Source organism: Hyla sarda, chromosome 1 (genome assembly GCF_029499605.1).
Source record: "Hyla sarda isolate aHylSar1 chromosome 1, aHylSar1.hap1, whole genome shotgun sequence".
In the NCBI taxonomy this organism is placed as follows: domain Eukaryota; kingdom Metazoa; phylum Chordata; class Amphibia; order Anura; family Hylidae; genus Hyla; species Hyla sarda.
In genome coordinates this window covers 303472395-303485744 of record NC_079189.1, presented here as the reverse complement: position 1 = coordinate 303485744, position 13350 = coordinate 303472395, and the positions used below count along the sequence as shown (strand labels likewise).

General features: G+C 42.2%; 1 protein-coding gene across 1 annotated transcript in view; it reads right to left on the bottom strand.

The window, feature by feature from the left end:
- The window catches only part of SMIM7 (small integral membrane protein 7), a 35169-nt gene extending 24554 nt beyond the window's left edge, over positions 1–10615 (bottom strand). The window contains exon 1 of the mRNA XM_056518155.1: positions 10316–10615. Coding sequence (XP_056374130.1) covers positions 10316–10341 — 26 coding nt within the window. The 5' untranslated portion in view covers positions 10342–10615. The remainder of the gene's footprint in view (positions 1–10315) is intronic.
- Between the last annotated feature and the right edge of the window lie 2735 nt (positions 10616–13350).

The following is a 13350-nucleotide window of genomic DNA, read 5'->3' as shown; positions in this document are numbered from 1 at the left end:
ACAAAACAAGTACTCAATCCCCTAACGATCACATCAAATACAGATAAGGTCATCTGTAAACCTCTATTGTACATACATATACTAATAAATGGTACTACACCCTATGATGACGCATCATCATACCACTGACTAATAATTACAGAAATCACATTATATTAAATGAAACCAAAAAGGGGTGTGCACCACTATGCTTCATTTCTAAGACTTCTGCCGGTATCATGGGCTTCAGTTTCTATTGTGAGAATAGTTTGTTTGTGTATAGATACCTCCTGAGGAACCCAGTTTAGTACCTTTTTAGGGGGAAACGCGTTGAGGTTGATTTCTGGTCTATCTGCTTTTAAGAATTAAGCCTTTTTTTGGTTTAATTTAATATAATGTGATTTCTGTAATTATTAGTCAGTGGTATGATGATGCGTCATCATAGGGTGTAGTACCGTTTATGAGTATATGTATGTACAATAGAGGTTTTCAGATGACCTTATCTGTATTTGAGTGAGGTTTATTCACTTGATGGTGGACTGGGCATTTATTTTGTTTTCACCCCCTTTTCCCCCCAAACATTAGCTCTCCTTCATTATATTCATCACTCTATGGAACTGTTTTTTCCAGCATATGATCGTCTGATATGTAAGTGATTTTCACTTTTCATTATCTCCTACATTCTTTTTTTACCATTTGTATATTTATTTTGTTGGGGGTGACTATGTGCATATAGGGATTTTTTGTTTTGTGATTCTTTTTGGCGCTTTTTTACTTAATATTTTAATGTTTATTATTACTCCAGTATTTCTTTCCTATTGGTTTACTATGTTGTAGAGTCTTCTAATCATTTACATTCATCTATTTGTAAGTGTGCTTTAATAAAAGTTATATTTTAAGGGATTTTGGCATATTATGAGTAATTTTTTTGTAAGTCACACTGTAAATACAACAGAAACATGTGCTGTAGAAATCCTTATTCTGGTGTCCGCAGAAACATTAAACAAGTTCCAGGGGTGTGGAAATTCAATAAAAAAACTACTTGTCCACGGGACTAAAACGGAGAAAAATCAACTTGTCCGGGCTAATTTTCGCTTTTACACTCGTTTTTTCCTCCTCGCCCTATAATAGCCATAACTAACTAATATAATGATACCTTTTAATTTTTCCATAACATTCTCTAGACCAAAAAATATTGGTGAAGTGAAATTGAAATAGTAAAAGATAATTTAGCAGATTTGGTGGTTTTCTTCTCTACGCCATTTACTTTGTGGTTGAGATAACATGTTGTTTTGATACTTCAGGCCGGCCCGATTACAGCGATACCAGATTTGTATAGTTTCTTTCCTGTTTTACTAATTTAAAAAAAAATTCTGAACTTTTTCGAATTATTTTTAATTGCCATTTTCTGACCCTTCTAGCCTTCCCATCCCCCTCCCCCTGCATACCAGGCTGTATGAGGGCTCATTTTATGCGCCATAATCTGTTTTTGTATTGGTACCATTTTGGTATTGATCTGACTTTTTAACCCCTTAATGACAATGGACGTAAATGTACGTCATGGTGACGTGGTACTTAGCGCACCATGACGTACATTTACGCGCCGCCATGATCGCGAGCACCGGAGCGGTGCTCGTGTCAAGCCCGGCAGGTCCCGGCTGCTATCAGCAGCCAGGGACCCGCCGGTAATGGCGGACATCCGCGATCGCGCGGATGTCTGCCATTAACCCCTCAGATGCCGTGACCAATACAGATCACGGCATCTGCAGTAGTGCGGTACTTTGGATGATCGGATCGCCCGCAGCACTGCCGTGGGGATCCGATCATCCAGCATGGCGGCCGGAGGTCCCCTCAACTGGCTCCGGCCGTCTCCCGGGGTCTTCTGCTCTGTTGACCGATAGCACTGAACAGTATTAGCAATCAACTGATTGCTATGAATAGTCCCCTATGGACTAAAAAAATAAAAAAAATAAAAAAGTAAAAAGATGTTAAATAAAAAGTTAAAAAAATGTGACAAATCCCCTCCCCCCAATAAAAAAGTAAAACGTCCGTTTTTCCCATTTTACCCCCCAAAAAAGCGTAAAAAATATTATTAATACACATATTTGGTATCGCCGCGTGTGTAAAAGTCTGAACTATTAAAATATATTGTTAATTATCCCCTACGGTGAATGGCATAAACTTAAAAAATAAAAAAAAGGCCAAAATTGCTGCTTTTTTGTCACATTTTATTCCCCAAAAAATTAATAAATTCATAAAAAGTAAAACCTAAGCAAAAGTGGTACTGATAAAAACTACAGATCATGGCGCAAAAATTAGCCCTCATATCGCCCCATATATGGAAAAATTTGAAAGTTATAGGTGGTCAAAATAGGGCAATTTCAAAACATACTAATTTTGTTCAAATAGTTTGAGGTTCTTTTTTTTAAGCGCTACAATTATAGAAAATGGGTATCATTGGGTATCAATACATGGGTATCAATTTAATCGTATTGACCCACAGAATAAAGAAAAACATGTCATTTTTACCGGAAAGTGTACAGCATGAAAACAAAACCTTCCAAAATTTGCTAAATTGCGGTTTTCTTTTCAATTTTCCCACATAAATAATATTTGTTTGGTTGCGCCGTACATTTTATGGTAAAATAAGTGATGTCATTACAAAGTACAATTGGTGACGCAAAAAACAAGCCCTCATATGGGTCTGTGGATGGAAATATAAGAGAGTTATGATTTTTAGAGAGTTATGGTCCTTAAAGGGCTACTCCGCACCCCTAGACTTCTTATCCCCTATTCAAAGGATAGGGGATTAGATGTCAGATCGCCGGGGTCCTGGTGCTGTGTGCCCCCGGGATCTCGGCTGCTGCACCCACCTGTATGGCTTCCACCTCACACCGGCAACGCTGGAGGCTTCGGACCCGACCACAATGGCGGACGAGCTTGATGTCCCGCCCCCTCAATGCATGTCTATGGGAGGAAGCGTGACGGACCTCCCATAGACTTGCATTGAGGGGGCGGGGCGTGACGTCACACAGGGGAGGAGTGTGAGGTGGAAGCCGTACAGGTGGGTGCAGCAGCTGAGATCCCGGGGGCCCACAGCAGCGGGACCCCGGCGATCTGACATCTTATCCCCTATCCTTTGGATAGGGGATAATATGTCTAGGGGTGTGGAGTACCCCTTTAAGGCCAAAATGGGCCTGGTCCTTAAGGGGTTAATCACTGAACTTTTTTTTCCGGGATATTCTAAAAAATTGCAATTCTGTGGTTTGGTATTTTTTTTTTTTTTCTACAATTATGTAATTTACCGTACGGGATACATAAGGTTATATTTTAATAGTTCGTACAAATACGCACACAGCGATACCAAAAATGTTTATTTTTATTATGTTTACATGCTTTTATATAGGAAAAGGAAGTGCTTTGAACTTTTAATATGGAAGGGGTTAAAGGGGTACTCCGGTGGAATATATATATATATTTTTTTTTAAATCAACTGGTGCCAGAAAGTTGAACAGATTTGTAAATTACACAGTCTGATAGAGAGTAGCTCGGCACCACTAAGTTGTATCCTGAAAATGGAAAACCCATAGACAACTGGTAAATCCCCTCGCAACTGCTGGAGGTACTTCGTTGGTGCTACCACGCTTGAAGAGATAGAATCTCATGTATCCACAGAAGAGAAAGAAAGCAGAGCACTCACCAGCGTCCTCTCTTGAAACCTAGAGGATACCCCAGCGTCTCACTGCCGCACTCCCCAGTCTGTGTCCCCCCGATGTGTACCTGAGACCTGATGGTTGTTAACGGAACACTGAAATAAAAGCTGCTTTCAAGAGAGGACGCTGGTGAGTGCTCTGCTTTCTTTCTCTTCTGTGGATATATGAGATTCGTAAATTACTTCTATAAAAAAATCTTAATCCTTCCAGTACTTATTGGCTGCTGAATACTACAGAGGAAATGGTTTTCTTTTTGGAACACAGAGGTCTCTGTTGACATCATGACCACAGTGCTCTCTGCTGACATCTCTGTCCATTTTAAGAACTGTCCAGAGTAGGAGAAAATCCCCATAGCAAGCATATACACTCTGGACAGTTCCTAAAATGGACAGATGTCCGCAAAGAACACTGTGGTCATGATGTCAGCAGAGAACACTGTGTTCCAAAAAGAAAACCCATTTCCTCTGTAGTATACAGCCCCTAAAAAGTACTGGAAAGATTAAGATTTTTTTCATAGAAGTAATTTACAAATCTGTTTAACTTTCTGGCACCAGTTGATAAAAAAAAAAAAAAGTTTTCCACGGGAGTACCCCTTTAATGTGTGTCTTAAACTTTAATAAAAAAAACTTTTTTTGTTTTTTTTACTTCTTCACTTTGGTACTTATTAGTCCCTTATGGGACTTTTAGGAGGAATCATTAGATTCCTCATGCAGATCAATAGAGTTCTATTGAACTCCACTGATCTGTGTGCTCTGCGATCCATTGATAGAACCTAGTCCAGCCAGGATCTATCAATGACAGAGCCACAGACACAGGGAAACCGAGGTAAGCCCTCCGGCTACCTCCATAGTGGATCACACTCGCGATCGTGCTGCGGGGGGGTGGTGATCCACCCCATTAACCCTCCAGGGAGCATTCACATGTCCCTTTAGACGCCACTGTCAGCTTTGACAGCGGTGATCTAAAGGGTTAATAGCCAGCCGCGGCGATCGCCGTATGCTGGCTATTAGCGACGGCCCCCAGCTACTGAAAACAGCCGGGGGCTGCAGAGTATGGAGCGGGCATGAGTCCAGAGCTCGCTGCATACACTCTGAGCGCTGCTGTGCTTGTCAGGGGCTTTCAGGTAAAGCCCTGCTTGTCCGAAGCGCGACTAAGGACCTGAAAAATTCACCTGCCCGGAACTGCATGTCCCGGGCGTTGGGCGATAGTAATTCCACATCCCTGGGTTCAATGTTTCTGCGGTTCCTGTGAAGACTGTGTTGTTCCAAGCAGTCCTAGTGCCATCGAATCAAGCGAATGTACAGAATATACACCAGTGTTTTCCGGGTGGACATTCAGCACATATTCCGACATGTGAACATAGCCTTAGGAGGTGTGGCTAAAGGGTATCTGAATTCTAGTCCCACCCCCTGGGCAAGGTCATCAGCCCCTACATCAGCATATCCATGTCATATGCACATCTGTTTATTGGGACATTTAAGGAGAAGGCACTCAACACTCATGCGACTTTTCTGCACCTTTTCACCGCAAAGAAAATCATCTAAATCCCTTGTTGTATTTTATATACAGGACTGTGAGCAATATTGCAGAAAATTATTGAAATCGCTGTAAAATAATGCATTTTACTGAAATATGTATAATTTTGGAAAACTGTGGTAGTAACGCAGCAGTACCACTTATAAATGCCACATGTGAACACAGCCTTACAGCATGCTGCCTTGTGCTGAACAATACCACTGGCAAGGCGGACAGGGAATGAATAACAGGTTCTGAAATCTCATCTGATTGCTGCAGAACATTTCATTTCACACAGCTATGGGTGGAGAACTGGCAGGTTTGCTCTGGGATGGGAGAAGGCAGGGTGGGATAAAGAGCAGGAGGAAAGCAATGCATTCTGAGAATTGTAGTACAGTAAAATCTCCCTTAGTGGACACCTCCCAATAGCAGACAGTTTTTAATTCCCCGGCAGAGTCCCATAAGACTTAAAGGGGTATTCCAGTGGAAAACTTTATTTAATTTTTTATTTTTTTTATTAACTAGTGCCAGAAAGTTTAACAGATTTGTAAATTACTTCTTTTAAAAAATCTTAATCCTTCCAGTACTTATTAGCTGCTGAATACTACAGAGGAAATGGTTTTCTTTTTGGAACAGAGCTGTCTGCTGACATCACGAGCACAGTGCTCTCTGCTGACATCTCTGTCCATTTTAGGAACTGTCCAGAGTAAGAGAAAAACGCCCACATATGGGGTATTTCCGTACTCAGGAGAAATTGTGTTACAAATTTTGGGGGTCTTTTTTTCCCTTTTACCGCTTTTGATAAATAAAAATAAAGGACAACACCAGCATGTTAGTGTAAAATTTTTTCTTTTTTTTTACACTAACCGGCTGCTGTAGCCTCAAACTTTTCCTTTTCATAAGGGGTAAAAGGAGAAAAAGCCCCCCAAAATTTGTAGTGCAATTTCTCCCGAGTACGGCGATACCCCATATGTGACCCTAAACTATTTCCTTGAAATATGACAAGGCCCCGAAGTGAGAGAGCACCATGCGCATTTGAGGACTACATTAGGGATTGCATAGGGGTGGACATTGGGAATCACTGGCATAGAATACCCCTAAAAGGGTGCCTCCAGCTGTTGCTAAACTCCCAGCATGCCTGGACAGTCAGTGGCTGTCCGGAAATGCTGGGAGTGGTTGTTTTGCAACAGCTGGAGGCTCCGTTTTGGAAACACTGCCGTACAATACTTTTTCATTTTTATTGGGGAGGACAGTGTAAGGGGTGTATATGTAGTGTTTTACCCTTTATGTGTTAGTGTAGTATTAGTGTAGTGTTTTTAAGGTACATTCACACTGGGAGAGGTTTACAGTGAGTTTCCCGCTAGGAGTTTGCGCTGTGGCAAAATATTTGCCACAGCTCAAACTTCAAGCAGGAAACTTACTGTAAACCCGCCTGTGTGAATGTACCCTGAAGCCTCCAGCTGTTTCAAAACTACAACTCCCAGCATGTACTGACAGACTGTGCATGCTGGGAGTTGTAGTTTTGCAACAGCTGGAGTAACACTAGTTGGAAAACCTTCAGTTAGGTTCTGTTACCTAACTCAGTATTTTCCAACCAGTGTGCCTTCAGCTGTTGCAAAACTACAACTCCCAGCATGTACTGATCCCGAAGGGCATGCTGGGAGATGTAGTTATGCAACAGCTGGAGGTATGCAACTACAACTCCCAGCATGCCGAGACAGCTGTTTGCTGTTTGGGCATGCTGTGATTTGCAGTTTTGCAACATCTGGATGGCTACAGTTTAGAGACCACTGCACAGTTATCTCCAAACTGCGGCCCTCCAGAAGTTGCAAAACTACAAATCCTAGCATGCCTAGACAGCAAACTGCTGTTTGGGCATGCTAGGAGTTGTAGTTTTGCAACATCTGGAGGGCTACAGTTTAGAGACCACTGTATAGTGGTCTCAAACTTTAGCCCTCCAGATGTTGCTAGACAACTCACCGGCTTCCGTAGGATCCAGGGAGCCGCATCGCCGTCCTCTTCTGTCGCCGATTGCTGCCGATGGGTAAGTGGACCTTCGGTGCCGGTCCTCAGTTTCCCCGTTCTGCCCAGCCTACTGGGCATTTGCGCGGCGTGCCTGCTGATCGATATCAGCAGTAACTCCGGTCCGGTCCCCACCCGGTGGGGACCGAAATTCCCACGGGCATACAGGTACGTCCTGGGTCCTTAAGTAACAGGGTGTCAGGACGTACCCGTACGCTCTGGGTCCTTAACTGGTGAAGGACGCAGGGTTTTTCCATTTTTGCATTTTAATTTTTTCGTCATCACCTTCTAAAAATCATAATGCTTTAAATTTTGCACCTAAAATTCCATATTATGGCTTATTTTTTGCGTCACCAAAATATCCATGGCGAAGTGGAAAAAAAATTAATTGTGCAACAAAATTGTTGAAAAAACGCCATTTTGTAACTTTTGGGGGCTTCCGTTTCTACATCGTACATTTTCCGGTAAAATTGACATCTTATCTTTATTCTGTAGGTCCATACGGTTAAAATGATACCCTTCTTATATAGGTTTGATTTTGTCGCACTTCTGGAAAAAATCATAACTACATGCAGGAAAATGTATACGTTTAAAATTGTCACCTTCTAACCCCTATAACTTTTTTTTTTCTGCCGTGATCTGAAGTGTTTATCGGTACAATTTTTATATTGATAGGACTTTTTGATTGCTTTTTATAAATTTTTTAATGATATAAAAAGTTACCAAAAATACGCTATTTTGGACTTTTTTTTTGCGTGTACGCCATTGACCGTGCGGTTTAATTAAAGATATATATTTATAGTTCGGACATTTCCGTACACGTGCGATACCACATGTTTATTTTTATTTACACAGTTTTGTTTTTTTGCTTTTTAAATGGGAAAAGGGGGATGATTCTTACTTTTATTAGGAAAGGGGTTAAATGATCTTTATTAACTTATTTTTTTTGCTGTGTTATAGCCCCCCTAGTGGCTATTTTGCAGTGTTACAGCCCCCCCCCCCCCCCCAGTGGCTATTACGCTGAACATACCGATCTCATACACAGATCATTGCCGTGCAATGACACGGCAAAGACCAATGTTATTGGCGGACGATTGCTCAAGCCTGGATTTCAGGCTTGGAGCAATCAATCCCCGATCGGACGCGACAGAGGCAGGTAAGGGGACCTCCGTTCGCATTCTAGCTGATTGGGACATCGCAATTTCACCGAAAATGTCCTCATCAGCCCTACTGACCTGCCGGGAAGCTTTCATTTTAGACGCGGCGATCAACTTTGAACGCCCCGTTTAAAGGGTCAATAGCGCGTGGCACAATGATCGGTGCCACGCTAACAGCTCAGGGTCCTGGCTTTCATTAGCCGACGGGACTGACCCACGGCGTGACCCCTTGTTACATACCAGGACTGGGCGCAGGGCGTACAGGTACGCCCTGCGACTTTAAGAGGTTAATGTATTTGCAGCCTCCGAATAAGGGACATTCCTAATAGCGGATGAGGACACACCCACGTTGCGACCGCCACATTGCAAAATCAAGATATGAGAGCAGCAGGAAACAGCGCCTCACTGGCAAACATTTATTACACTGGCAAAAATAAAATTGGCTTTGTTACCCATCGCAACCAATCAGAAGTCAGCTTTCATTGTGCTCTCGAAAAACAAAAAGCTGAGCTGTGACCATAGGCAACAAAGACAGTTTTCTGAGGCTAAGTTCACACTACAGAAACTCGGCTCACGGAATTCCACGCGTGGAGATTCCATTGGCGGTAGGACCAGGCGGCCCTGTGCCATCACCATTGATGGCAATGCACGAGTAATTCCGTCAGAAGAATGAACTTCCACGGAAGACTCATATTAATGCAAAGGCACACACCACGAAATTCCGGAGCACAATTCCGCACACAATAATTCCGTAGTGTGAAAATGGGACATGTTTTACTGCATATTTTCTGCAGCTGATGTTGCTTCCCATTGACTTCAATGGGTAGGAAAATACGCTGCAGCAAATACGCAGCAAAATACGGCACGTGTAACCCTGCCCTACTATAGACAACCTCTAGGACCCCTGGATGTGAGGCCATGTTCACGGGACTGAATTTCTGAGGGGTATCTTGTTGCAGTCCAGTCCAATCATTTACAATGGGATTCTGCTGCACTGTGCACATGGCAGAGTTTCCGCTGCAGATATTTCCGCAGTGGAAATTCCAATTCTAATCTCCACCGTAAGAATAAACATGTTCATTCTTTCTACGGAATCCGCTCAGAAATGCATTGCCGTCTATGGAGACGGCACATTTTCGAACAGTCCTAGTGCTGGCAGAACGTGCAAATTTGTGGAATGTCTATCCGCATTTTCCAGGCTGAAATTCCGCCATGTAAACATAGCCTAACAATGTCCCATTCACTGACAGTGAGCAGAGTTCATGAAAAAGTCATAAACTGAAACACAAAAATCTACCATGAAGTTGCAGTACACGTCATCACATAGGGCAGTGGTCTCCAACCTGCGGACCTCCAGAAGTTGCAAAACTACAACTCCCAGCATGCCCGGACAGCCAACGGCTGTCCGGGCATGCTGGGAGTTGTAGTTTTGCAACATCTGGAGGTCCGCAAGTTGGAGACCACTGACATAGGGGTTGTGGATTTAGGACAGTGGTCTTCAAATGGTAAACCTCCAAGTGTTGCAAAACTACAACTCCCAGCAGGAAGTTTTGCCACAGCTGGAGTTAGATGGTTTGAAGACCACTGATATAGGAGGTAGGCTCAATGCAACAGAGGGGATGCAAACTGGTGGCCATAAAAAACAAACCATAACCCTAAAGAAGTGTTTCCCAACCAAGGTGCTTCCAGCTGTTGCAAAACTACAACTCCCATCAGGCCCGGACAGCCTAAGACTGTCCATGCATGCTGGGATTTGTAGTTTTGCAGCAGCTGGAGGAACCCTAGTTGGGAAACACTGTACTAGAGTGTAAATAGATGACGTCATGACAGTGGAGTCCTGCGCTCTAATGTGATGTCACACATAAAGGAGAGCCCCAGTCTGACCGGAACCCTTGTGCCCTCACAGACACACCCTGTGCCCTCTCTTACCCGAAAAGCAATAGGTCCCCGATCATCCTGCCACAGCAGCAGCCAGCTCACCGGTGCACGTACACTTCCGCTTTCCGGCTGCTGGAGGATGTGTGCAGCCAATCAGCGCTCACTGCCTGACAGTAGTGTTTATCCTGGTTCACGTGGGGTCGGGGCCTCCGCAGAGACGCCACAAGCGTCCACCCGGAGACAACAAGGCTTACTGTAGGGCAGGGGAGTATTGTTTAACGTGTGCCATCTGTAGAGCACTGTATAGAGGAGAAATCCCCCCGTGTACCTCCTCTATCAAAACTACTTGAGGAGAGGAGTGCGCGCAGCAACCAATCAGCTCACTGCTTTCACTTCTGACTGCGCCATCAAGTGACTGGAAGAATCTGATTGGTTTAGGCAGTTCTGATAATGAACTCCTGTGTTTTTATACATGCCCCCCCTATCTTTAACCCCTTGAGGACACAGACAATTTTTAATTTTGTGTTTTCCTGTTTAACTCCTTAACCCCTTAAGGAATCAGGGTTTTTCCGTTTTTGCACTTTCGTTTTTTCCTCCTTACGTTTAAAAAAATCATAATTCTTTCAATTTTGCATCTAAAAATCTTATTTTTCGCGCCACCAATTCTACTTTGTAATGACATCAGTCATTTTACCCAAAAATATACGGCGAAACGAAAAAAAAAATAATCATTGTGCCACAAAATTTTAGAAAAAACACCATATTGAAACTATTGGGGGGCTTCAGTTTCTCTTTATTCTGTAGGTCCATTCGATTAAAATGGTACCCTAGCTATATAGGTTTGATTTTGTCGGACTTCTGGAAAAAAAAATCATAACATGCACGTAAATTTATAAGTTTAAAATTGTCATCTTCTGACCCCTATAACTTTTTATTTTTCCATGTACGGGTCGGTATGAGGACGCATTTTTTGCGCCGTGATCTGCAGTTTTTAGCGGTACTATTTTTGTATTGATCTGACTTTTTGATCGCTTTTTATAAATTTTTTCATGATATAAAAAGTGACCAAAAATACACTATTTTGGACTTTGGAATGTTTTTTGTGCGTACGTCATTGACCGTGTGGTTTAAGTAATTATATTTTTTATAGTTTGGACATTTACACACGCGGCGATTCCACATATGTTTATATTTATTTTTATTTACATTGATAGAGGTAGGTAGTCTATCTCAGGTGTACGGTGTCCATTTAAATGGGCACTGTCACCAACTTTATTTTTTGATATGTTATAGTACTTATGTACTACAACATATCTCTAATATACTTTTATTATTATTATTATTTTTTTATTAAAATGGTTTAACCCCTTGGGGACGGAGCCCATTATGACCCTAAGGACGGGAGCATTTTTTGCAAATCTGACCACTGTCACTTTAAGCATTAATAACTCTGGGATGCTTTTACTTATAAATTTGATTCCGAGATTGTTTTTTCGTGACATATTCTACTTTATGTAAATTTTCGGCGATACTTGCATCCTTTCTTGGTGAAAAATTCAAAAATTTCATGAAAAATTAGAAAATTTTGCATTTTTCTAACTTTGAAGCTCTCTGCTTATAAGGAATATGGGTATTCCAAATAAATTATATATTGATTCACATATACAATATGTCTACTTTATATTTGCATCATAAAATTGATGAGTTTTTACTTTTGGAAGACATCAGAGGGCTTCAAAGTTCAGCAGCAATTTTCCAATTTTTTGCAAAATTTTCAAAATCGGAATTTTTCAGGGACCAGTTCAGGTTTGAAGTGGATTTGAAGGGCCTTCCTATTAGAAATACCCCATAAATGACCCCATTATAAAAACTGCACCCCTCAAAGTATTCAAAATGACATTCAGTAAGTGTGTTAACCCTTTAGGTGTTTCACAGGAATAGCAGCAAAGTGAAGGAGAAAATTCAAAATCTTCATTTTTTACACTGGCATGTTCTTGTAGACCCAGTTTTTGAATTTTTACAAGCGGCAAAAGGAAAAAAATCCTCAAAAAATTTGTAACCCAATTTCTCTCGAGTAAGGAAATACCTCATATGTGTATGTCAAGTGTTCGGCGGGAGCAGTAGAGGGCTCAGAAGCGAAGGAGCAACAATGGGATTTAGGAGATTGAGTTTTTCTGAAATGGTTTTGGGGGGGGGGGCATGTCCCATTTAGGAAGCCCCTATGGTGCCAGGACAGCAAAACCCCCCACATCGCACACTATTATGGAAACGACACCCCTCAAGGAACGTAAAAAGGGGTATGGTGAGCCTTCACACCCCACAGGTGTTTGACAACTTTTTGTTAAAGTCGGATGTGTAAATGAAAAAAAATAATTTCCACTAAAATGCTGGTTTTTCCCCAAATTTTACTTTTTTACAAAGGGTAATAGGAGAAAATGCCCCCCAAAATTTGTAACCCCATTTCTTCTGAGTATGGAAATACCCCATGTTTGGACGTCAAGTGCACTGCGAGCGAACTACAATGCTCAGAAGAGGAGGAGCGCCATTGAGCTTTTAGAGAGATAATTTGTTTGGAATGGAAGTCGGGGGCCATGTGCGTTTACAAAGCCCCCCAGTGGTGCCAGAACAGTGGACCCCCCCACATGTGACCCCATTTTGGAAACTACACCCCTCACAGAATTTAATACGGGGTGCAGTGAGCATTTACACCCTACTGGCGTTTGACAGATCTTTGGAACAGTGGGCTGTGCAAACAAAAAAATTACATTTTTCATTTTCACGGACCACTGTTCCAAAAATCTGTCAGACACTTGTGGGGCGGAAATGCTCACTGTACCCCTTATTACATTCCGTGAGGGGTGTAGTTTCCAAAATGGGATCACATGTGGGTATTTATTTTTTTGGGTTTATGTCAGAACCGCTGTATAATCAGCCACCCCTGTGCAAATCACCAATTTAGGCCTCAAATGTACATGGTGCGCTCTCACTCCTGAGCCTTGTTGTGCGTCCGCAGAACATTTAACACCCACATAAGGGGTATTTCCGTACTCAGGAGAAATTGCGTTACAAATTTTGGGGGTCTTTTT